The sequence below is a fragment of the Thalassophryne amazonica genome, chromosome 18 (assembly GCF_902500255.1).
Source record: "Thalassophryne amazonica chromosome 18, fThaAma1.1, whole genome shotgun sequence".
NCBI classification, from domain to species: Eukaryota; Metazoa; Chordata; class Actinopteri; order Batrachoidiformes; family Batrachoididae; genus Thalassophryne; species Thalassophryne amazonica.
In genome coordinates, this window is record NC_047120.1 from 71,648,758 (window position 1) to 71,673,925 (window position 25,168).

The 25,168-nt window shown below is 44.1% G+C and overlaps 1 protein-coding gene across 1 annotated transcript in view; it reads right to left on the reverse strand.

The window, feature by feature from the left end:
• Nucleotides 1-12,303: 12,303 nt before the first annotated feature.
• The window catches only part of spata20 (spermatogenesis associated 20), a 79,457-nt gene continuing 66,592 nt past the window's right edge, over nucleotides 12,304-25,168 (reverse strand). Inside the window, exon 16 of the mRNA XM_034194008.1 lies at nucleotides 12,304-13,018. Coding sequence (XP_034049899.1) covers nucleotides 12,824-13,018 — 195 coding nt within the window. The 3' untranslated portion in view covers nucleotides 12,304-12,823. The remainder of the gene's footprint in view (nucleotides 13,019-25,168) is intronic.

The following is a 25,168-nucleotide window of genomic DNA, read 5'->3' on the forward strand; positions in this document are numbered from 1 at the left end:
TCAAACTACAATGCTGACGTCGCCTGCTGACTGTCCATCTGACTTAGGTCTCACCCAATCGTCAGTACCTTCATCTGGGACATAAAGTCAATCTGCATTGATCTCCAAAGATGTTAATCAGTTAAAATCTCAATGATTCATGTGGAGGAGGTAGCTTAGTGGATATTAGTCAGTCTACCAATATGTAGATATGGGTTGGTTTCGTGTGTTGGTTTAGCACTGGTATAAAACCAAAATGATACTCAACCCTGCTCCTGACATTTATGTTACTTCCCCTCAGGGTTGATCATGATACCATGTCCAGGGGAAACTGATCCTCATTGACATCACGTTAGATAACTTTCTACCCCTCCTGCTTTCTCTTGTTGTCAGCCTTAACAGCAGCCCCACATTACAAGTCACCCAGCTGAGAATATCAACATGTAGATCTGTGTCCGTTTCCCAGACCCATGTCCTTGGATGAGACACTTCACCTGCATTGTCCCAGTCCATCCAGCTGTAAATGGGTGCTGGACTTCTTTTCCGCTTCATGCTACTGAATCCAGGGTAAACACCAACGGGCCTCGGGACCAACGTACGATGTCCTTAATGATTAGTCAAGATTATGAATACAGGGTCAAAAATATACTTCCAGCCGTTTCAATAATAAATGATGTGGTATATTTGACATTGAAACATCTGAAATCTCTGAATGTCCTATTAATGATGAGTAAGATGGTGACGCACGCAGACGCAGTGGCTCTATTCTCAGACTTTCAGTGCTTTGTTTTGCTGTGTTCTCATCTTTACAGAAACTTGGCTACACTCATCCATCCCAGACTCGGCTATTGAGTTAGCATGCTATTCAACCCGGCGCCACCACAGGACCAGTGACTTGGACGAGGGTTCTGTCTGTACATCCACGACAACTGGAGTAAGAACACAGCGATGGCAGCCAGCTGCTGTTCCCAGACCTGGAATATTTGACTGTTAATTGCCGACCGTTTTACATTCGTGGTGAGTTTACGGAGTCTTGCTAACTGCTGTTTACATTCCACCGGATGCTAATGCTAGCTCGGCCCTCAGACTCTAACACAGCAACATCAGTCTCCAACTGAACCGACACCCGGACGCAGTGCACATTATCACGGGTGATTTTATCCATCCATTTTCTTCCGCTTTATCCGGAGTCGGGTCACAGGGGCAGCAGCTCAAGCAAAGCCACCCAGACCTCCCGATCCACACACACCTCCCCCAGCTCCTCCAGGGGAACCCCAAGGCGTTTCTAAGCCAGCCGAGAGATGTAGTCCCTCGAGCGTGTCCTGGGTCTTCCCCGGGGCCTCCTCCCAGTGGGACGTGCCCGGAACACCTCTCCAGCGAGGCGTCCAGGGGGCATCCGGAAAAGATGCCCGAGCCACCTCAACTGACTCCTTTCGATGTGGACGGGCAATTTTAATCATGTGGAATTAAACTCAGTCAGACTTCACCATCATGTCAAATGTGCCACAAGAGGAGAAATGTTTACGCCAACATTAACTGACGCTACCTGCTCCACATACAGGACAGTCAGACCACATCTCTTCGCAACTCAGTCCTGCATATCCCCCCCTCTGGAAATCCACCCCCACCACCATTAAGATGGTAAAAACACGGCCAGACGGGGCAGGACGGCTTCAACAGCACCAACTGGGACGTCTTTGAGGATGAGGACCTGGACATTTTTACAGACACTGAACTGTGCAGATACGCTCACAGTGGAGAAACACATCCAGGTCAGAAACCCTGGATGACCAGGGAGGTGAAGCAGCTGCTGAAGGAGAGAAACTCCAGCTTCAGAGCTGATGATGGGGTTCTCTACAGCACAGCCCGTGCCAACCTGAAGAGAGGCATCAGCAAGACCAAGGAGGACTTCAGGAGGAGGATCCACGACCACCTGGACACCAAAAACAGCAGGCAGGCATGGATGGAGGTCCAGCACCTCACCAACTACAAACCCACCATCTGAGCTGCTGAAGGTGATGGCGTGTTGGCAGAAGAGTTAAATTTCTGAGACTTTGACACCAGGAGCAGCCACATGACCGCCAGCAGCGGGGAGCAACTTCATGGTGGGGGAGCATGAGGTGAGGTGCACGCTGAGGGGGATCAACCCACACAAAGGAACAAGCCCCAATGGGGAGTCCGGATGGGTGCTGACAGACTGCGATCACCCAAAGTGATCAAAGGGAATAATGTGATTATTAACCATCACATGACAAAGTAAAACCTCTTAAATGATTCTAATGTCAGTTTATGCAGAAACGAGGTGTTAATCGCTGCTGATGCTCTGAAATGATGCATGTGCAGTGAAGGCAGGGGGAGGCTAAGACTAAACTAGAATGGAACTCACATGGTGATGAAGTGTTTTGAAAAACTGGTTAGAAGTCACATCATGTCATTCATAACCCCCACTTCAGAGCCAAATCAGTTCACTTACAAGGTCAACAGAGGACGCTGTGATCTCTGCCCTCCACACCATGCCGACCCACCTGGACCAACAGGGTAACTGCACCCGTCTGTACGTAGTTTACCAGCTGCATGGGAGCAAACTGGTAAGAGCTCCAGAGAAGATGACTGGGTGCCCTCTACCCACACTGGGGGACCTTCACAGCTCTGACTGTCTCAGGAGAGCCAACACCATCCTAAAGGTCTCGTCCCACCCTGGACTCTGTTTGAGCTGCTGCCATCAGACAGACGGAACAGGACCATTAAAACAAGAACAAACAGACTGAAAAACAGTTTCTACACAACTGCTGTTAGAGCTTTGAATGAAACCAAACAGTGAGGTCACATGACACACTGGAAATGAGGCAAATATTTGTTTATGTGCAAATATCCACAGTTTTGTACATACTTTTCTCTTTTCTAAGTGTAATCTCTTTTTTGCTCCTACGTTCTTATAATTTTTTTTTTTTATTTTGCACTCTGGACACACCTCTTTCATTTGGTTAGATTTCAGTTTTCTTTTTTCTCCAGACCTTTTAATTCTGCGTGGGGTTTACTCAGGTTTATATTTGCAGTGCTGAGCTTTCGTTGTACTTTGTTCCAGTGACGGTAGAGAATCTGTGTCTGTCTGATCATGATGGACCGTCTGCAGCAGCTTCTCTGGACCTGCACAAAGACTTTGACAGGACTCATTGGTTAGATCTGACCCTTGTGAGGTACCTTGGGGTTACTCATGTTGTGATCTGGTGCTATATAAATAAACTGAATTGAACTAGATGACTTGACCGACTGGACTGACCAGCACACACTGCAATGGGAAAGTCCAAAATGCTCGGCGCAGATCTGAGGACGGGGATCAGAGATTTACACAAACTGGGAAAGTGTCTTGGAGCCATTTCTCAACAACTGCAGATTCTATAGACATCAGATCACATCAGGTCTGGGAGCATATAGAGCTGAATCCATGGCAACCACCACACCACACCCACCTCCACAAAGTAACCATCTACCTGTGACAGCAAAGTGAAAGGTGGGCGTGTCCTCAGTCCGTCTCCTGTCGCCGAGGTCCTCCACACTAAAGCACTGGCGCCCAGAGAAACGAGCCACATGGCAAAAATGCTGTTCCACAAGAGTTCCTGCAAATGACAACACAAATGTTTTACGTAAAGATGAGACTGGGGGAGTGAAGCTGTAACTGTAGCACTTGAAGCCAGTAGTGGTGGTAACCACACACTGATTCAGCTCCAAAACAAGCTGCTTTTACGATAAAGATCACAGAGACAACAACAAAGGGTCAAAGAAAAAAGACAGATCACACAAAACACATGAATGATAACGGGTATGTCACCAGTTTAAAAAATAAAATCAAACTTTAAATGTGCAACAGGAAGGACATGACAGCTTGTTGACTTTGTACAGGTGGTGATAGAGATTTCTGAGCATGATGCAAAAAACAGCGACACCAAGCTAAAAAGAAGGAACTCAGGAGGAAAAGAAGGAAATGTCGATATAAATATAATTCTGTAAAGGCAAAAGAAAAAAAAAAGACTTTAATGAGCATCTCTGGCTGCTCGGGTGTAAGTGGACTAACATGAAGAACTAGTCGGCTGGTTCTCCCTCAGCATCCATCGCTTTTACCTCCCGACCAGCACACAAAGGAGGCGACGCAAAACAAATCTCCAGGATACCCGCAGGAGTGCGCGGTCAGTCCGGACGTGAATCTTACCGTTTCCAAACACTCAGCTTAACCGCCGTTCCCATAAAAAAAAAACTAAAAAAAACACATTTGTTTTCAATATCACAGACAATATTGAAAGAGTACAAATTGATGTCCTTCACATTCATTTATATCTGAGCAATGGCTGTGGTCGCTAATGAGCGAGCTAGCTCAGCCACGACACTGGCGATCTGTTAGCACGTAGCTGGATCATAAGCAAGCCAACGTGTTAGTGAAGGAATCACTTTAGACCGACTCCAATGATACAAATCTAATTTGACAATTGTCTACACACAAAGCAAAAGCTGCCACAGAGTCAAATCCTGATCCAGAATGGGGGCAGTTTGACATTAATCTCTGTGAAATACCTCAGAGGGATGTGAACATCTTGCAGTCAGTTTTCAGTCTGTGTCTCAATGAGGGATCACGGAGTTTTTAAACTGTTTTTGCATTTGTTTGTTAGCAGAAACACCAAAAACAAACAAAAATAAATACATGAAGGGATCCACACAGGTTATTAAACTTTGTTGTCAAAAAATCCAGAAAATTTCTTTCTCCATCCATCAAGTCCCATCAGTGTTGCAACATTCACAAGTTAAAAACATTTAGGACGTCACAAAGATCTCGCTTGAAAACAGATTCTGACTGTCAGGCAGCGACGGTGACGTGACACAAACAGGAGTCACAAACCACTAAAACAGGTGTTCAACAGGTTTAATCCAGGAAACACAGGCAACGGGAGGCAGAGGTCCAGAGGATCAGCAAAGTCATACGACAAGCAAGGTTCCAAATCACAGCTCGGCAGGGTTCACGGGCGAACAAAAGTAAGGTCAAAAACAGAGCGGGGCCAAACACTGGCAGGTAACAGAATCAACACGAGACAACAAGGCTCTGACCCGAGAAACTGGTGGAGAACAAAACACAAGCAGGGTTTAAATAGTACGATGAACAGATCATTTCAAATATGACAAAAATAAAACAAACAGATGATCAAAGACAGCGGATAAACAAACAACGTGGATGCAAACAAGGGACAAAACCGTGACATAAACCAGGCACAGGGCAGAACACGACACTGACCTTCTTTGTTGCCCACTGAGGTTTTGATTTTGTACATTTGACAGACGACTGTCGACAATATGCACAATTTGATTAAGTGTAAATAAGAACAGATTTAGATTTTAATCAAGGTCCTATTAAGTGTTAGTGGGGTGGGAGGGGTGCATCTCATCCTTACAAACGATACGTATCTTCATACACACGCGATGATACGATTCAGGAATGACATGTTTTATTTTGGAATAATCTGATTTGATGTGATTCAGTGCAAGTCCTAATAAAGTACTAATTAATGCAGACTAAGTGTTAATAACAGCATAATAAACGTCCCTTCGGCTGCTCCCTTGTTTGCACTCGGGGTCGGCACAGCAAATTCAAGGTTGATCTGCATGTTGAATTGGCACAGGTTTTACGCCGGATGCCCTTCCTGATGCAACTCCACATTGCATGGAGAAATGTGGCAGGGGTGGGATTTGAACCCGGAGCCTTCTGAACTGAAACCAAGCACATTAACCACTTGGCCACCACCCCTGCATTAATAACAGCATAATAAACATGTTTATTGTTACAGGACATTCACAGCTGCCTAAAAGAAACATGCCAGTTTATAAACTGCTTAAAACATCAATGAAACCCTCATAAGTGTCTTATAATTACCTTCATGACCAGTCAAATAACACTTATTACAAGGACCTTGATATAATGCCTTGCTCATTAACTGCCGCTTTTGAAGGTGTTGCTGATTGATGATCCAAACTCAACTCAAAAGCCATGAATGCATCAACAAGCAACACAACCAAATACTGCACAAAATAATGTCAATGGTAATTTGTAGGAGGTTTAAAAATACATTTGGCGTGTGGTCGGCTGTGGGAGTTGGCGGGTTTATGGTGCAGTACAATAGCTGGAAAAAGCGAAGGGAGGTGATAAAGAGACTGAGCCAAGAGGTCCAATAAAATAAGTTACAAAAGCTCGCACCTTGAAGGAGAGTCCATCATCCACAGGCCATTAAAACTATAATCTGCACGACAGTAAATCATCTGACAACCCTCCTCACATCGCTCTGACCACGTTCTCCTCACTCGGGTCCACAACGCCACACCAGTGTTTTTCATCTGACTGACAGCAGCTTTATTAGCTCTTTTCTTTGGACCTCCACCACTGCTTTGTTGAAGTTCTGCTTCAGGCCCCATTCAGACTGGAGTTTGGAATCCAGCCTGAGCCAGATTCAATCCAGATAGCGTTGACACCTATCGTTCAAGTCTGGCTCATCCTACACACATATCCAAATTCAATCCGGCTCTAACCAAATTCAAGCCCTGCATGTGTGTGTGTGCGTGTACGTTGCTGTTTACTATAGTGACAAAGTGACAATGTGGCTGTTTTATCTTACAGAGGAGGAATAATGGGCAGCTTATTATTTAAGTGCGGAGAGTTGCCTGGCTTTAAACAGGTAAATGTGAATTTGTGTAATATTTCAGAACGGAATTAAATTATGACCTCATAAAAAGTTAACTTTTTAAGCTCAAGTCATCACCTTATAGTCTGTCGCTGCAGATGACAAATTCAATTTACGCAGTTCAGATTCAGAAAAAACCTATTCGCCAATTTGTCTGAACGGGCTCTCAGTCCAAAGGATGATCCAACACTCCCACCACCCCAGAGATGTGGAGAAGAGTAAAAACAAGAAATAAATGATCAGGTAAGTATCTTAAATTAGATTTATCGTGATTGGTGAATCACACGTCTGCACTGATTGTATGTGGTGGAAATGTGTGGGTCTGAAACCGTTTACCATAACGCTTCTTCTGCCCCTCTGATGGCAGTGAAAGTGACGGATGTGGGCAGATTGATATTTCTTCACCTCCATCACTGCCGCCCACAGCAGCAGCCTCCAATCGATCACTCCTGGTATCACTGTAAGCATTCTAGAAAAAAGCCACTTCATATTCAGCAAAGCAAAAGAGAAAAAAGAGCACATGGGGATGTATGGATGGTGGGATTTAAGTGCAACTGCTTTCACACCAGTGCCATGATAGTGTTGTACATCTGGCATTCTAGATCCCTCAGGCTGTGTTTCAACCCTGACAGTTGTTTAGTGACGTATTTAAATGTATTTTAGTCATTACTGAAAAGTCTCTTCACCAGTCATTCAGCAGCAGACCTCCAAAAGTTATTTTCCACCCTGGCAGATGTATATCAGCACCGGTCTTGTCACACTGGTCGACGGCCTAAAATTTTGGACGCCCTGGTTGTTTTTTGTTTTGTACACACAAAAGTTCAATTTCTGCCTAAAACTACGAGGTCTGTTAGAAAAGTATCCAACCTTTTTATTTTTTTCAAAAACTATATGGATTTGAATCATGTGCGCTTACATCAGACAAGCTTGAACCTTTGTGCGCATGCGTGAGTTTTTTCACGCCTGTCGGTTGCGTCATTCGCCTGTGGGCAGGCTTTGAGTGAGCACTGGTCCACCCCCCTCGTCGGATTTTTATTGTTTAGGAATGGCGGAGCGACTGCCGCTTTGTTCCATGAAAATTTTTTCAGAAACTCTGCCAGACAGCCAGATGGATACCATTTGGAAGATTCAGATGGCTTTCAGTGAAGATTCTATCAGTATCACACGGATTAAGGACAATTAAAACTGGATTAAAAACAGCCCACGGCGGCGGAGGGCGCCCCGCGCCACGAGCGGCCATCGACAGGCTGGAACGAGCAGATCACTTCCAAATTTAAGGCTCTGTTGATGCAGGACGTCGTGTGACTAGCAGAGAAGTTTCAGAAGAGGTCGGAATCAGCACTTTATCGGCACATTCCACTGTTAAAGATTTTGTAATGAAAGACGTGCGGACGGATTCGCGCATCGGGACGCAGCCGCTCATGGCGCTGGACAAAAAACACCTCTGTGTTGGAAACCATTCGTAAGATTCAGACGGCTTTCGGTGGCTTTTCAGTCAAGTGAGTATCCGAGAAATTGTTTAACAGCTGGGCATGTTCCAACTTGTCTTGTGAGACTTCCAACACGGAGGTGTTGTTTGTCCCGCGCCATGAGCGGCTGCGTCGCGACGCACGAATCCATCCGCACGCCTTTCATTACAAAATCTCCTTTAACAGTGGAATGTGCCGATAACGTGCTGATCCCGACCTCTTCTGAAAGTTCTCTGCTAGTCACATGACGTCCTGCATCAACAGAGCCTTAAATTTGGAAGTGATCTGCTCGTTCCAGCCTGTCGATGGCCGCTCGGGGCGCGGCCCATTTTTAATCCAGTTTTAATGGTGCTTAATCCGTGTGATACTGATAGAATCTTCACCGAAAGCCATCTGAATCTTCCAAATGGTTTCCATCTGGCTGTCTGGCAGAGTTTCTGAAAAAATTTTCATGGAACAAAGCGGCAGTCGCTCCGCCATTCCTAAACAATAAAAATCCGACGAGGGGGGTGGACCAGTGCTCACTCAAAGCCTGCCCACAGGCGAATGACGCAACCGACAGGTGTGAAAAAACTCACGCATGTGCACGAAGGTTCAAGCTTGTCTGATGCAAGCGCACATGATTCAAATCCATATAGTTTTTGAAAAAAATAAAAAGGTCGGATAGTTTTCTCACAGACCTCGTATGTTGCCTGCCCCAAAAACTGCTTTTTGGTGAACGCACCCTTAGTCACCTCAGTGTTGGAGAGGAGAAATGCCTAACATACTGGAGATATACAGAAATATAGCTGTCTGGGAGCATATTCTGCCATCTTGGATTATTTTGTTTGTATAACCGACCATCGTACGTCAAGTTGCCTTCCCTCGGGTTGGCAGTTGCAGTCTTGCATGACTTAGCATTTGCATAAAATAGACTTCGCCTAGCTGGCGGCTTAGCAACCACTTGTCACTGTAAAACTCAGACTTTGACTGAAAATGAATGGCAGCTGGTCGCTTTGCCCCTGTCTCTTGCAGCTAATGTGATCAAAGGGCGATGGGGGTCCCAGACATGCTTTGTAAACACCATTGTAAACAATGTAAACACAGCCCCCTCTGCTTGATTATCTATGTAATGACACCATTAGCAACAGCCAAAATGTTTTTTTCTGCATCATTTATTGAGTAAAATAAAAGTTCTGATATTGGCATAATTAACACCAACACTGGCCGATATGATCAGTCAGCCGATATATCTGTTGGGCTCAAACATATCTGCCTTTTTCCAGTTGGCTCCGTGCCTTGCCTATATCAAATGATGGGATTACATCTCCCTGCTGGCTTGGCAATGCCTCAGGATCCCCCAAGAAGATGTATAGAACTTGGCTGAGAATAGGGAATGGGCATGGGAACAGGATGCTTGGTCTTTTGCCACCATGACCTGGACTTGGATAAGCATCAGGAAATAAATGAATGAACAATCTAACAAAGATGTGGTCAAAATCATTCTGGGACATTTAAAAAAAGAGCTGTTATTCCAGCAGTTAGTGAGCTACATTACAGCAGGAAGCGATACGAGTCTGTTGGCAACCAAAGAGAGGAGATCAATGGAGTGGAAGAAGATAAGGTCAGGCGCAGAGATAAGAGTCATTTGCTGCATGAAAACAAGCTCAAATATAACAAAAAGCGTGAGAGTTCGCAATCTGAAAGAATAGTGAGCTCCCCCATCCTCACTGTCCCCCCTCTGTTGGTATTTTGTCTGATCCTCCAGAACTAGACGACTGCCAAAGTATCTTCCCTCCTTTCTGATGCAACAAAGAAGGGGGGGGGGGGGTCTGCAGATAGAAGCAGAGAGAGATGGAAGAGGGGTAGTAAACGAGTGCAGATGGTCAAGCTCATTCTTGGAGTGCGTCGGTAGATAAGCTGAGACGAGTCATTTCACATTTGGCGAAGTGAGTGACGGACGCCGTGTCACGATGTAAAAATCATGCGATGTAAGCATCATGTCTTCTCTTCCAACAGCAGAACCCTCCGAGACGAATCCCCTCGCCGGCCGACACAAACCGAGCATCCGTTCCTCTGCCTTATACACACGAGCGTTCAAACGTTCCCAGGAGCCTCGTCTCGCCACAGACTTCACGTCATCTTCCTCGAGCCTACAGGGGCAAAAGAAGCACATCAGTGAGTTCGTCTCTTCACGGCGAGTATTTATAGTCCAAAACACAGAAAGGCTACAGACTACTGGGTCCCATCAAAGCCGTTTCTACCAGAGTTCTTCCATCCGGGATCAACTTTCACCCAAAGAATAAAACATTACATGGCACAAAAAAGATGCCACCGTTTCAAATACGCCTGATGTTCAAAAGCTACAACTAATACAACAAATCACACAGCACCAAACTCAGCTGGAAAAGTTAGAAAAACAAGCTTTTTGTCATTTTCATCAAAATGTAACCAATAGCATGTTAGCTACCCAACAACATACAATTAAATCAAAAGTGCAGAACAGCGACACAACACCCACATGTGCAAGTGTCAGCCGTGTGTAGAAAACAGGTCACGTTCATAATCAAATCTCTTTGCTCATTTGCATTAAATCAGCAATTTCCATGTATTAGAATAAGGCTCTGAACGTGTTTGGAGACGAATCCCAACCAAAATCAAACCACGTCGTCTTGTACCGTGAACCTGCCACATCGATCCGAACTGGAATAAACGTCCGTAATACGTCAGTTACACAGTCAAACCTTTACGCCTCCGATAGCATTGCTAATTACATACATGAGTGTATTTGTACTTTTCAGTACTGTCTTACAACAAACTATATTTTGTAGTTTAATTAGCAATATGCTATTTTTTAAGTGTCTACAGATTTCCTTCTTAACTTATAGCAGCTACAACAAAGAAATGTACCTAATAATTTATGACAACAGCAACATCATTTCAAGTTAGCAACGGTCACACCAAAATAATGTGAATCTGCTCTGAAATAAGGAGTTACACTACCTTCACATTAGCGACAAACGACGGTGACACGTAGTTGGCTTTGTCGCTCGGTGAGCGTTCCCAGGGCATGTCTGCGAAATCTCCGTGAGATATCTTGCAGATCACTTCAGATGGGCTTTCTGGTTACAGAAAGTGTTTTTAGTTTTAGAAGCGTTTCTTTCTTGCAAACCTTTACTGAACATATGATAAACAGATTTACAGAAATAAGCTGTTTTAGAGCATTTTCCACTATCTCTGATCATTCCGTTCAAACGAACTGATGTGACACTTTCACTCTGGTTGCCAGTTGGCATGTTGCATCATTCACTATTTGCATAAAATAGACTTCATGCCTATGTGGCCTCGCCAGCTGGTGGCACATGTTCGCCACTGCTGCATGTAGCTAATGTGACTGTAGCTTTAGACTACCAAAGCATAGGTGAGCGGTCTCATAATCAAAGTGCTCATAAAAAGCTAATTCATGATGATCCAGTTATTTCGACAGCCTTGACAACACAGAGAACACTTAGCTAAATTAGAAGCTAGGCTAGCATTACGACCGTAGGACAAACTTTTGAAAATACACTAACATGTCAAAAGCATAATACAGTGACATATGCTACTAAGATATTTCTGTAGATTTATATCATTTTAGTGTGTGAGCTAGCTAGCTAGTCTAACCTGTGCTAACATGCATAAATGATTTAAATGATCTTATTTTTTATGCAATTCATGATTTATGCACATACAAGCCACACAAATGATACAAACCTTTGATGAAATGATCGCTGCAGACTCCAACGTCCACCGTCAAGTCTTTATCTGGTTATGGGATGAACATTCCTGGATTCCACCGAATGATGTCCCCTTGGAACACTTAAGAAAATACCTTCTCATTCTTTGGGAAGCTAATGTGTGAAGTCTGGCAAACAGGATAGGCTATCAAATTTTAGACATAATGAGTTTTAAATTATAGATTGTGCCCACAGTGAAAGTTCGGCATGTAATTGGCAGAATTCACCTTTGCTCTACATGCCCAGAGTTTGATCCAGCATTTCTGGCAAATCAGGGGAACCCAATCAGGGGTACCCACTGCGGTTAGCTTTCAGGAAATGATACACTATTTCAACAGGTGTGCACCCACAAGTTAAAAATAAGACAACTAACAGAAGAGAAACTGGTGTGGAGTAAACATTTTTATTGTTCAGGGTTCAAACACACACAAGCTGAGCATTACTTTGGTTGATATTTTGATATTATGGCGATGCCACGTCAGTTTCTGCAGCAGTTAAGAAGAATCATTAAATTCAAGGATGAGAGCAGTTGGTCGACAGGGTCAACATAGTGGCTCATTAACTAATACAAATTAAATCACGCTGACGGTAAAATACTTAAATTTATATACACAGAATACAAATCATCTTCACACGCAGGCTTCTGCTGAGAGCACTTATAGGTACTTCTATAAAGTGCTAAAGGACTTGTACTTCAGGAATCCAGTGATGTTGTACACTACTACTGATCAACAGATTGCTCACTATGCTAGCGTGGTGTTAACACCAGTGTTCAAGCTCAGGAATGGCGCCAGTGACCGGACATCACCACCGTGCTTTAAAGCCAATTAATTTTTTAAGCTCTGTAAATAAGCTGCACAAGCATAGTACAACCGCCCGCTTCAATCTTGGATGTTTGACATACTCAAGTGTGCGTCTCCGTGTGTGCCTCCAGCAGAAGCCCGCGCAGCTCGTGGGGGTCGGTGACAGGAAGGGAACAGGTGAAATCTTGGCAGACATATGCTGTGGCAATGCCGCCCTGTCTGGACATCGAAGACAAGACGGGAAGACGCTGGTGCAAGACACTCTGAGTGTCATCGTCATCAATGAGCATCAACACCTGCAAAAACAAAAAGACGTGTTGGAATGGAAATTTAACAGCTTTTTATTTTTTAAACAGCCTTTGTTGTTGATTTCTTTAATTTCTTTCACGGAGAACTGAAAAAAAATTAGATGAGAGAGGAGCTTTAAAAACTGAAGGAGCAAAAATAACTTTTGGTTATAACGTTTTGGTCAATTGTGTTCATAAAAGAATGTGGTTTGACTGAAATGATGACTTATAACATTCTTGCATGTTTGTATCACTTTACATAAAGAAAACAAAATTCAACCCACATTTTTGACAGACTCCACTCTTAACTGCAACAATGAGCCAGTTTTACCACATTTATCTCCTCCTCTCGATATTATTCACTGATGTCTTTGGTCAGCTTTGTCATTTTGTGTATTCTGAAGGACTGGGCAGGATCCAGCATGTAGAGACGGCTAAGGGAACAGCCACGTTCCACCTGGCTGTGGCAGATAGATGGTTTCCATTCAGGACCTAGGTCGGTTCCATTGTGGGGCGGGTGCAGTGGCGTACAGCACCAGCTCCTAGACTCGACTTGAATACGGGTTGATGAGCAAATACTTAGCAAACATTAGCTCCTAATACTAAACAGATAAAAGAATTGATCCATCAAGATCAAAGCTCAGTGAGCAGGATTTTAGTTGCCTTTGATCTCACTCAACGTTTCTGGTGCTACTGATGGCTTTAAGCAAAGACAACAAAGCATCGGTTGCCTAGTAACTGTAGGCGAACCAGAGGTGAAGCAATCACAAATGTCTACAAAATCTCACGCACAATAACACACACGTTTAATATCTCAAACACAGACTAATATTTGAAATAATAGTAATTAAAACAAATCTTTGAAATGTTTGTCAGTGGTGTTGTGCACCACTGACAAACATGCAAACCACACACAGGAGAGAGACGCGTGCGAGCACGGACACGGAGTTCACGTGTACCACCTGCAGCACCATTTAAATATTTCAATCAATCACTGACAAGTATGAGAACATTTCCAGAGACAAAAGAGCAACAGAAAGAGTCAGTCAGTCTGTGTGTGTGTGTGTGTGTGTGTGTGAGAAGTCAAAAACGTCCTCCTGCTGCCAAAAACATCTCAGTCTCCAGCGGCTCGACACCACCGAGGTCCAACACCAAATGAGAAACGACAACAAATGCAGACAGGTGAGATAAACGTGGTGGAGAGGTGCCGAAGTCCATCTCAGCTCAGCTGAAGACCTGACCGACAGACTGACACGAAGGTCACAAAATGTCGGTCAGGGTGAATCCCCAAAACGTGGTGAATTCAACCGATTTGATGTCACACCTCAAACTCAGAGTCAGAACAGATCTCAGTGCAGGACAGGAACACAAACACTTAACAGGCACGAGTAGAGAATCACGCACAGACGCCAGTTTGTACAACTGGGCAGCCCTGTCTCCTTTGAGGGCGGGTGCTAAAGGGTTAAAATACGACTCATAGGACGCAGTAATCCTACATCCGGGGACAGACGAGGGCTGTCCCCAGCGGGAATACGGCACTTTCTCTGAGTTTTTGGGCAAATTACACACAAACAAAGTGAAAATGCAAAGAAAAAGTGAGGATGCGGCAGAAAGTGGACATGTGGTTTGTTCATGATCTGGAGCTCAAACGTGTCGAGGTTGTGCAGGCGAGAGAATGGAGCGACTCTGTCAAAGTGTGTTGTCTAAAACTTATCGACACCACCTCGTCTTCCCTTCTCCATTGGGAACCAAAAAAACTGCACTTTTTGCAGTTTTTGCAATGGCAGCGGTTCAAATGAGACTGCACTGCTCTATTCTACCACAATGTCATCCAAGTGTGGTCATTCGAGATGTTTCGGTCGACAAATGGCTGAACTTGCTGTATTTCAGCACTGGAATATGGCAGCACTTCCAATCCCAGGCCTATGGGTCCGCCTCTGCCCACAGGCTCAGTCATGTGTACATTAGTTCCACACCTGAATGTTTGAATGAGCTAACCAGCTTTGGGCAGAGCAGTAAGAGATGTAAAATCTGCAGGTCAGGGGTCCTGAGGACTGGCTATGGGACCCGGTGCCGTCCAGGTCTCTGGTAGTAATGACTGTAAATGTGGCGTCTCTCAAACGCCCCCTGATGCCCACCGTGTAGGTTTGTGTCGGCTACACTGACGTTGGATCCTGAGTGCTGTCAGTCCCCATATGAGCACAGATTTGATCAAAATAGGCTTCGGACTCACGGAGCATCTTGAACGTGACCCATCAGACTCAACCTGCCGTCTGTCTGTTGAAAACTGACAATCTTTCGAAACAGGAACAAGATATGTTGGTGTTCATGCTACAGCTACATTCGTGTTTTAAACCAGGCAGGTTTGACTGAAAATTACAATTTAAACCCCAATCGCAATATTGGTCTGGTCGCACCGTCGTGCAGAGTGGTTGGTCTTCTTTCCCTCCTGCCTCAGTGATCCTCAGGTTCTCGTTCTCCAGCCGTCTAAACAACCACGAGCGATCTGCTCAGGCGTTTACAAGCTGCTCGTACTTCCTGTGCCAACACCCATCACGGCGTTAAGCTGCTCGCGTCCTGCCAGCAACACCCGTTACAACAGATGAATGGGGTTTGTTCCAGTTCGAGAACAGGTGCCTGGTCGTGGTGCAGCAGTGTTTCTTAAACCGCACGTTTTTTGTTTTTTTTTAAATGGATGGACAGCTCGGGCCACTCGGACTGACTTCTCTGGCATCCAGGAGGGGTTTCTAACAAGTCAATCCAAGTCGGGGAGCAACTGCTGGTGTCATGTGCCGCCACATTCATGACACCGCAGAACCGCCTTGGGTTCTGGACGGCAACCCTCACGCACAGAACTGGTCCATCACAACCACTCAAAAGTAACCATCTGTCTGCTGCAGCCGGGTGACGTGTGGCCGCTCTCTGTTCTTTCTCCAGCCACCGGGTTCCTCAACACTCAGACACCTGTGTGCTGGATCAGGCACAAAGAAATGGGCCACATGACCCAAATGTCAAAGCTGACGTTCCCTAACAATGCAAGAGACACTGCTGAGCCAAGGCTCCCGAAGTAACCGTTTGCTTGACCCAAAGTCATTCCAGTGATATCTGAGGATCCTCCACAGGTCGCAGGTCAGCGCTCAAGTCTCACAATCATAAAGTAAGACAGGAAGCGCCAGAACCCTAAAGAATCGGACCTTTGTTCTTCTGCAAAGACATCAGCATTGGGTCCCTTTTTCTACAATATCACCAAAAACCTTTCATGTGTCTATTTTGCCTTCACCAAAACTGACTGAATTGCTTAAAGTGCAGATCTCTAAATGAAATGTCTAATGAGCTGACAATTCTAAATAAATTAGGAATTACAAAAATACTGATGCATTGTTTTATTTTTGGTGCCATATGTCCTGAGAAATTAAGTAATAAACAGAGAAATTAGCCTGATTTCATCTGCTGCTGATAAACGCTCAACAGACGGCAGTCTGTCAGAAAAGTTGACTTTGGTGACATCATGTAAGGCCCCGCCCCCTCGGAGCCAATCACTGAAAGGAACGGGAAAACTGGAATTTTTTGCAGCTCGAAAGCAGTGTTTTGTTTTTTTTTTGTGGACTTTGATGGTAAATACATGGAAATGTTGAACAGGTGTGTCTTGGGAAGGTTCATCATAAGCACTTGTGGTGGTTTATTAGTTGTTTAGTTTTCCCACCGATAAGATTTCTGAGGAAGTGTTTTCTACACGCCTCCCACAAAGAGTGGAGAAATGCAGTTGCATGGAGTTTTTTTTTTAAACAGATTCTGGGCTCTGGATCTGAATCTGGTGTTTTTGCCAGTCACATCACACATTTGAGATATGAAAACATATTTCTTGTATCAAGCATTGAAGTAAAAGCGGCCGTCTCACACACATCTTCAGCGCCATAAACAATATTACGGCTCTTTGGTCACATTTCATGAACCTGGTTTAAAAACTCTGCTTTTGAAGCTGCTTTTGTGCAATTAGCGGCATCAAACCCGTGAGTGAATGAGGCATTTTTATGTAATCCATCAATACGAAACATGCAGACTGAAAAAAACAAAAAACAAAAAAAACATGATGTGATTGAGGAAATCTGAACTCAGATTTGGATTCAGAACCCCAAAATTACCCGAAATCAGTTCTCAAAGTCCATGCAAGAATTTTTGTTGTTGTTGACCAGTGTATTTCTTTTTATAAGATAAGTGTTGACTGGAGTCAGATGCGACCTTTAAACCTCTGAAAGCTCACTCACTCTGAACTGCCACCAGCTGATGTTCAATAAAATCTTAACTTGTGGTAGAAAACACATTTTGACGGGTGCCGCTGATCCTGAACAAAGAGTATTTCAGTGACAAACTGACCACAATGGGGACAGTCTGTCTTCTGGGGCACTAAAGTGCGGATGTTTTTGGATCAGAATCCGGCCCGTGTGTCTGGACGGACACCAGCTCAGAACCCTCATCAAAGACAAACACGCTCTGATGTTTGTCCAGTCGGAAATATGTACAATTTTGAATCGATCATTTAATACATTTCCCAACGTAGCGTTATAAAACCTCAGCATAATGAAGCGGAAACGGGAGGTGAGAGAGAGCCGGCGGGTTCCTTTAGACACACAGGGGAAGCCTGTGATGCAACATGATCATAACACTGTGATTGTTGCCATGGAAACAGGAGGAGGATTTCCCGACCGAACAGAACCTTGGCTGCGTATTGATTCATCGCTGTGCAGACAGACTGCAGCCACGTTCAGTCTTCTTAAAGGTCACAATATATTCTGTTGATGCCACAAGACTGCTCTGTGTGTGTGTGCGCACTGAAGAGGCATTCAGACAGCCTGTGAGATAACATACAACTATTTTTCAAAATCTGCTTATTTTGACACCTTATGAATAGTCTGGTTTACATTCATCTGTTTCTCTACCTGTCTACTCCAGTTAAGGGTCACGGGGGGTTGGAGCCGATCCCAACAGTCACAGGGCGAGTCAGGTTTACAAAATATGAGAAATCTGTAAAATTTGACAGAAGCTAAACAGATGTAAAATAAATGACAGATGTCAAATAAACAACTACTTGTATATGACTAAGATTTTCCTTTTAAAAAAAAAAATATACATCACAAGATGTAATGTAATAATGTGGCCTGAAGGAACTAGAGGGTTCAAGTTACACTTTTGTCTTTTATTGAATTTTATTTTGGAAATCACTGTCTAAAATGACATACAAATAATAATAATAACACCGAAAGGGATGTCTCAGGCCTCAAGTGGAGGAGTTTAAGTATCTCGGGGTCTTGTTCACGAGTGAGGGACGGATGGAGCGTGAGATCGATAGACGGATTGGTGCAGCATCTGTAGTGATGCGGTCGCTGTATCAGACCGTCGTGGTGAAGAGAGAGCTGAGTAGGGAGGCAAAGCTCTCGATTTACCGATCGATCTACGTTCCGATCCTCACCTATGGTCATGAGATTTGGCTCATGACCAAAACAATGAGGTCGCGAGTACAAGCGGCCGAGATGAGTTTCCTCCGCAGGGTGGCTGGGCGCTCCCTTAGAGATAGGGTGAGGAGCTCGGTCACTCGGGAGGAGCTCGGAGTCGAGCCGCTGCTCCTCCACGTCGAAAGGAGTCAGTTGAGGTGGCTCAGGCATCTTTTCCGGATGCCCCCTGGACGCCTCGCTGGAGAGGTGTTCCGGGCACGTCCCACTGGGAGGAGGCCCCAGGGAAGACCCAGGACACGCTGGAGGGACTACATCTCTTGGCTGGCTTGGGAACACCTTGGGGTTCCCCCAGAGGAGCTGGGGGAGGTGTGTGTGGATCAGGAGGTCTGGACGGCTTTGCTTGAGCTGCTGCCCCCACGACCCGACTCCGGATAAAGCGGAAGAAAATGGATGGATGGATGGGATGTCTCAGGCTTTATTTTGAAAGATCAGTACACCAAGTGTGTTGTGTTTCTATGTTGACCTCCTGTGTCACAGGCTGTTGGTTCTCTCCATATTCCATAAAAATGTCCAAAGCTGGTCAAGTTTTACAGAGATGCATTATGGAGCGAGAAAGTCCAGTCACAAGCAGCAGCATCTGGGTGGTTGCCATCCAGTACCTGAGGTGGTTCTATAATATAGAGGATGTAGCAACATGCAGCACCAACACATCACCACACTATGGAACCCTCTTGTTACTGGATAGCAACCATACAGACAGACAACTGAGCCATGCCCACCTCTTGTAAGTAACTACGGAATTGCTGCATCAAGAAGGAGGAATCAGACGCAGCACCCGAATGTGGTGAAGCGTGATGTAAATTCAGGATGGATGTGTGCGGTCTTGCACACGGTGTACTGATGAGGGTGCAGGGTGCAGACAGCTCGCTTGGTGACACATCAGAGCTCCGTCAAACTCCCACAGAGTTAATCCCTTCACACACCGGGCAACCCGACGCACAACACAAATACACAAATCTGCCTTTAACGGACCCACACGTCCCATTTCCTCCCACTCTCACTGCAAACTGCACACTTCACAAACTCTGAATCATCTCAGTTTTTTTCTTCTTCTTCTTCTTTCCTGTTGACACAAACACAACAGATGCAGCAAACAAGCACTTCTGTGAGCTGCTGTCAAACCCGAGGAAGAGTGATGACAACGGCCACGTGCAGCCGAGCGTGACGGGATTTACTTCCTCCGTCCAGACACACAAAGACGGTGACATGCTCAGTCATCATAACAGCCCGGCATCTGGACCCCCCCCCCCCCCCACACACACACACACACATTCACATTTTGGGCCCAGAAACAGGCGATGGAAGGAGGAGGTACAGCGGCGCCATGAGCGCTGCACAGATTATCAGTCAACCACCAACATCGACTCCACCGTCAGCACTGTGCACTCACCCAAAACTCACCGGGAGGGAGTCAGAGGAAGGAAGGCGAAGCCAGAACGCAGGACAGCAAAGTTGGTAGATATTTCGAGAGGGCAGAGAAACGACAAATACAAACCAACACTGACACAAGTTACACAATTCAACTTATTGATAGAGCACCAAACACGAGCAGCTAGCGGCCCTTTACACAGCACATGAGCGAGCACGTCGCTCCATCAACTGGTCTCTATTTCCAATGATTTATAAGAAGCTTTAATTAGGCTCATCACCTGTGTTTAACTGTGAATAGTGTGTACACACATCGTCATATACTGCTTCTTCTCGAGTATTTTATTAGTTTGGAAGGCCCTGCGACTTATAATCAGGTGCAACTTTATATACCGAAAAATAATAATAATAACAATTACAGCAATTATTTCTAACCTTACCAACCCCCAGACCAAGAACACAGGCGATGGTAAGAAAAAACTCCCTCTGATGATTTGAGGAAGAAACCTCAAGCAGACCAGCCTCAAAGGGGCGACCATCTGCTTGGGCCATGATACAGACACAATTGACAATAGAGGAAATTATACAGGAAATTTTGGGAGTCCATGCACAAAACGGGAGGCCTGCAGAAGACACCACTCCCATCTCTGGGTGGAGCCGTACCTCAAACAGAGAGAAAAAACAAAATCAGGCATCAGAAAGACAACAAATACAGTATAATTTGTCAGCATTAAGTAACAAGTAAACAGAAGAAATACTAAGGTGATCGCTGGCCACTAGCCCTAAACTTCACTGAAAGACCCAGAGTTTAAGATAAAGTCACTCCGTTTCCTAATAAAATGAATTTAAAAGAGTAAAAAGCATAGTAACATACTATGCCAGTATGCTAGCCATACAAAAGGAAATATAAGTGCGTCTTAAGTCTGGACTTGAAAGTCTCCATAGAATCTGACTGTTTTATTGATGCAGGGAGATCATTCCACAGAACAGGGGCACGATAAGCGAAAGCTCTGTGACCCGCAGACTTCTTATTCACCCTAGAGACACAAAGTAGTCCTGCACCCTGAGAACACAGAGAGCAAGCCGGTACATAGGGTTTAATTAGTTCAGCTAAGTAGGGAGGTGCCAGTCTGTGAACAACTTTATAGGTTAGCAGGAGAATCTTCTAAGGATTTAATGTGGACGAGATTACCAGCAGTTATTGGCATGTATAACTGAATCTCATCAGCATAGCAATGAAAGGTAACCCCAAAAAACTGCAATATGTGCCCAAGGGGTGCTATATAAAGGGAGACAGGCCAAAGACAGACCCCTGTGGAACCCCAAATTTCATGTCCCTAAGGTTAGAGATAGTGTTACTGTACAAAACACAGTGAGAACGACTGGTCAAGTATGACATCAGCCATGCAAGGGCACTCCCAGTAATCCCAAAATGATTTTCCAGCCTATCAAGTAGAATATGATGATCCACTGTATCAAATGCAGCACTGAGATCTAACAGCACCAGAACCATAGTGGTGTCCGAATCCATTGTAAGCAGAAGATCATTCACCACTTTAGTGAGAGCCGTCTCTGTGGAATGATATTTTCTAAAAGCAGACTGCAGTGGCTCAAAGAGATTATTCTCAGTAAGATAGTCTACGAGCTGCCGTGACACCACTTTTTCCAGAATTTTAGAGCAGAATGATAGATTTGATATCGGCTGATAGTTTGTCAATACACTAGGGTCAAGATTAGGTTTCTTAAGTAATGGTTTAATCACTGCAGATCTGAAACATTTAGGAACAGATCCAGAAGTTAAAGAAAGAATAATAATTTCCAGCACAGTTGGCCCAAGAGTGGGCCACAGGTCCTTAAACAGTTTTGTTGGTATAGGATCAAATAAACAGGTTGTGCTTTTTGTTGACATTACGAGTTTTGTCAGCATGTCTAGTGAGATACTATCAAATTCTGTAAATCTAGGTAATACCTCAGTAGTGGCGCCCACCTCAATAGCAGGGTGTAGTGGCTGGGTTAAGGCATGCTGGGATATGTTTAACCTGATGTCTTCTATTTTCTTCTCAAAGTAATCCAGGAAATCTTGTGCTGTAAAAGGACAGCGAACTACAGCTGGTTGTCCATGCAAAAGTGTTGCCACCGTGTTGAACAAGAACTTTGAGTTATGCTTGTTTTTGTTGATCAAATCAAAGTAGCAGGTCTGCTTTGTAGCCAATAATGCATGCTTATAGTCTAAGATAGCATCACGCCACGCAAGGTGAAATACTTCTAATTTTGAACGATGCCATTTCCGTTCTAGACCTCTAGCGTTATGCTTGAGGTCACGAAGGTAATCACTGAACCAAGGTGACTGTGTTTTGGGGGAGCGCGGTTTTAACACAAGTGGCGCAGTCATGTCGAGTGTAGTTTTGAGCACTGAGTTTAAACTATCCACAAGTCTGTCTACTGTTGGTCATTTTCCAAATGTGAAGCTAAGACATGAGGCAGTCTAGCTTCGAGTTGAGTTGTAGTTGAGGAGTTGATGCGTCTCCGCAGTGATAAATAAGGTTTTGTTCCACTTTATGGTAGAGTGGAGAGAAAAAAAAAGAAAAAGATCAAGAGTTTACATTTGCCACAAGGCATGTGGGGAGACTCAAAGCTAGACCGACTAAAAGGATCATCTGCTGGGCTGCAGTCCTGCACCTCATGGTCTTTAACACTTTGAAAAACATGCAAGGACCCCAACAAGTACATCGTCCACCAATCAGAGCATTCCATGAATTAGCAGCAGAACTAACCACGGCCTGTGACTAATCCTGTAAGTGTACACTTGGATAGAGTCTGCACGGTGCCACGGGGCAGCAGCACATTTGAGACTGATTAAAGATGTATTCAGACCAGCGCTGTCAGAGGCCCACCAGGATTACAACAGGAATTCACAATAAGTATTTCAGCTCGTGTAAAACACTAACCAGGCGTGCAAATCATGAATTCATACTTGGAATCGTCATCTTGGCAGCAGCTGAGATACTTTGTCAGAAAAACAACCTCGAGAACACCAGAATGGGTTTTATTTATGTAAATCATCATCTTTCAAAATGAACTGCTAGCTGTAAAAAATAAATTGTAAAACTCAATTTAATTTAAAAATCACGATGATTTTGTGGTTTGGAAACAAACTCAAAGGTAAACTGAAAGTTGGCATAAGTGGTGAATTCCAAAGGAAAACGGAAAAGCATAAAATATACCATAATAAACAAGATTTATTTTGATATTTGCTTGGTAGTTGTCATTTTGAAAATGCCGGGTCACGAACATCATGTCGAGTTTGGCTACCCAAAAAAAAAAAAAAAAAAAAAAAAAAGGAAATATTCTCTTGTAGTTCACACAAGTTAAACAAATTAAATCAATAAATAAATGTTGCCATCACATAACTCATCAAATTAGATAAGAACAAGCATGACTATGTGACAAACTTCAAAGCACCAGGTTATCAAAATATTAACTGTTTATGCATATAAAAAAAATCCCACAGATGTGTCTGCCCCCTGCTGGATGGTTATTGGATGGCGGACTGATGATTGATGAGTGAACTCGACTGTTTATGCACAGAAATAAACTAAATCAGAAAAACAAACTGCTTCAAAAAAAAAAAAAAAAAAAAGAGAGGGAGGCAAGAGAGAGGGAGGGAGAAGTTCCGATAGCACCCCTTGGGCACATATTGTGGCGTTTTGGGATTACCTTTCACTGCTATGCAGATGATACTCAGTTATACATGCCGAAAACTGCCGGTAATCTCGTTCACATAAAATCCTTAGAAGATTGCCTTGCAGCAGTGAGAAGTTGCATGTCTAGAAACTTCCTACTTTTAAACTCTGATAAGACTGAAATGACGGTTCTTGGTCCAGTGAGACATCGGCATCAATTTGACCAGTTAACGCTCAGCCTCGGCTCGTGTGTCATACATCACACTGACAAAGTGAGGGAATTAAACCTTACGTACCGGCCCGGGCTTTACGTTCTCAGGGTACAGGACTACTTTGTGTCCCTAAGGTGAATAAGAAGTCTGCGGGTCACAGAGTTTTCTCTTATCGTGCCCCTGTTCCGTGGAATGATCTCCCTGCGTCAATAAAACAGTCAGATTCTGTGGAGATTTTCAAGTCCAGACTTAAGATGCACTTATTTTCCCTTTCATATGGCTAGCATACTGGTATAGTTTTGTTTTACGCCTTTCACTCTTAAAATTCATTTATTAGTAATTGGAGCGGGCTGCGGCCTCAACTTTACCTAAATTCTGGGTCTTTTAGTGAAGTTTAGGGCTAGTGACCGGTGATCACCTTACTATTTCTTCTGTTTTTCTTGTTTAATGCTGACAAATTATACTGTATTTTTTATGTTTCTGATGCCTGATTCTGTTTTTTCTCTCTAAGTTGCAGCTCCATCCAGAGATGGGAGTTGTATTCGTGTTGGCGATCCTCCTGTCCTGTGTGCCAATTGCATTTCGTGTATATTTGTCCATGAATTGTTGTTCTGTAATTTATGTTTTGTATCATGGCCCAAGCAGAGGGTCACCACTTTGAGTCTGGTCTGCTTGAGGTTTCTTCCTCAGAGGGAGTTTTTCCTTACCACTGTTGCTCTGGGGGTTGGTAAGGTTAGACCTTACCTATGTGAAGCGCTTTGAGGCAACTCTGTTGTGATTTGGCGCTATATAAAGGAAAATAAATTGAAAATTGAATTGAAATTGGAGGAGGGGAGAGAGTGTTTCCACATAATTTTACACAATCAGTTACGTATTTTGTGTTTAACAGCTGTTAAGTTCTAACCCTCTAACAACACAATCACAAATGCACACACCTGCAGGAAGGACATCAAATGTACCCGAAGCAGACACTTCTTCGTTCTCTCTCAGTCTCTCTTCTGCGTATGTGTGCTTCTGAAGTTACACGTTGCTGAAAATGAACTGGTTTTACTGTCGTTGTTGGGTCTGGCCCAGACTTTGCCCCGAGGTGGCTGAGGTGATGATTTGGCATTTTAGAAATAAATTCCAAAGGTCTGGTGGTGACTGATACCACCGCTGCTGGGTTTATTTACAAACGCTATAAATTAGTTGATAATGAAATAATTTTTGTGACGGGCACAAAGTCGTTATCCTGGTAAAATTTTATACACAACCTCAACTTTGAGTGTTTTAGTCGCATTCAATTAAATCATGGAAACAAAGTTCACTTTTGTAAAGAAGAATTTCTGCTAAAATTACACAAATATGTCATTTAGCTACATCACATCTGTTGTTGCAGACACGTTT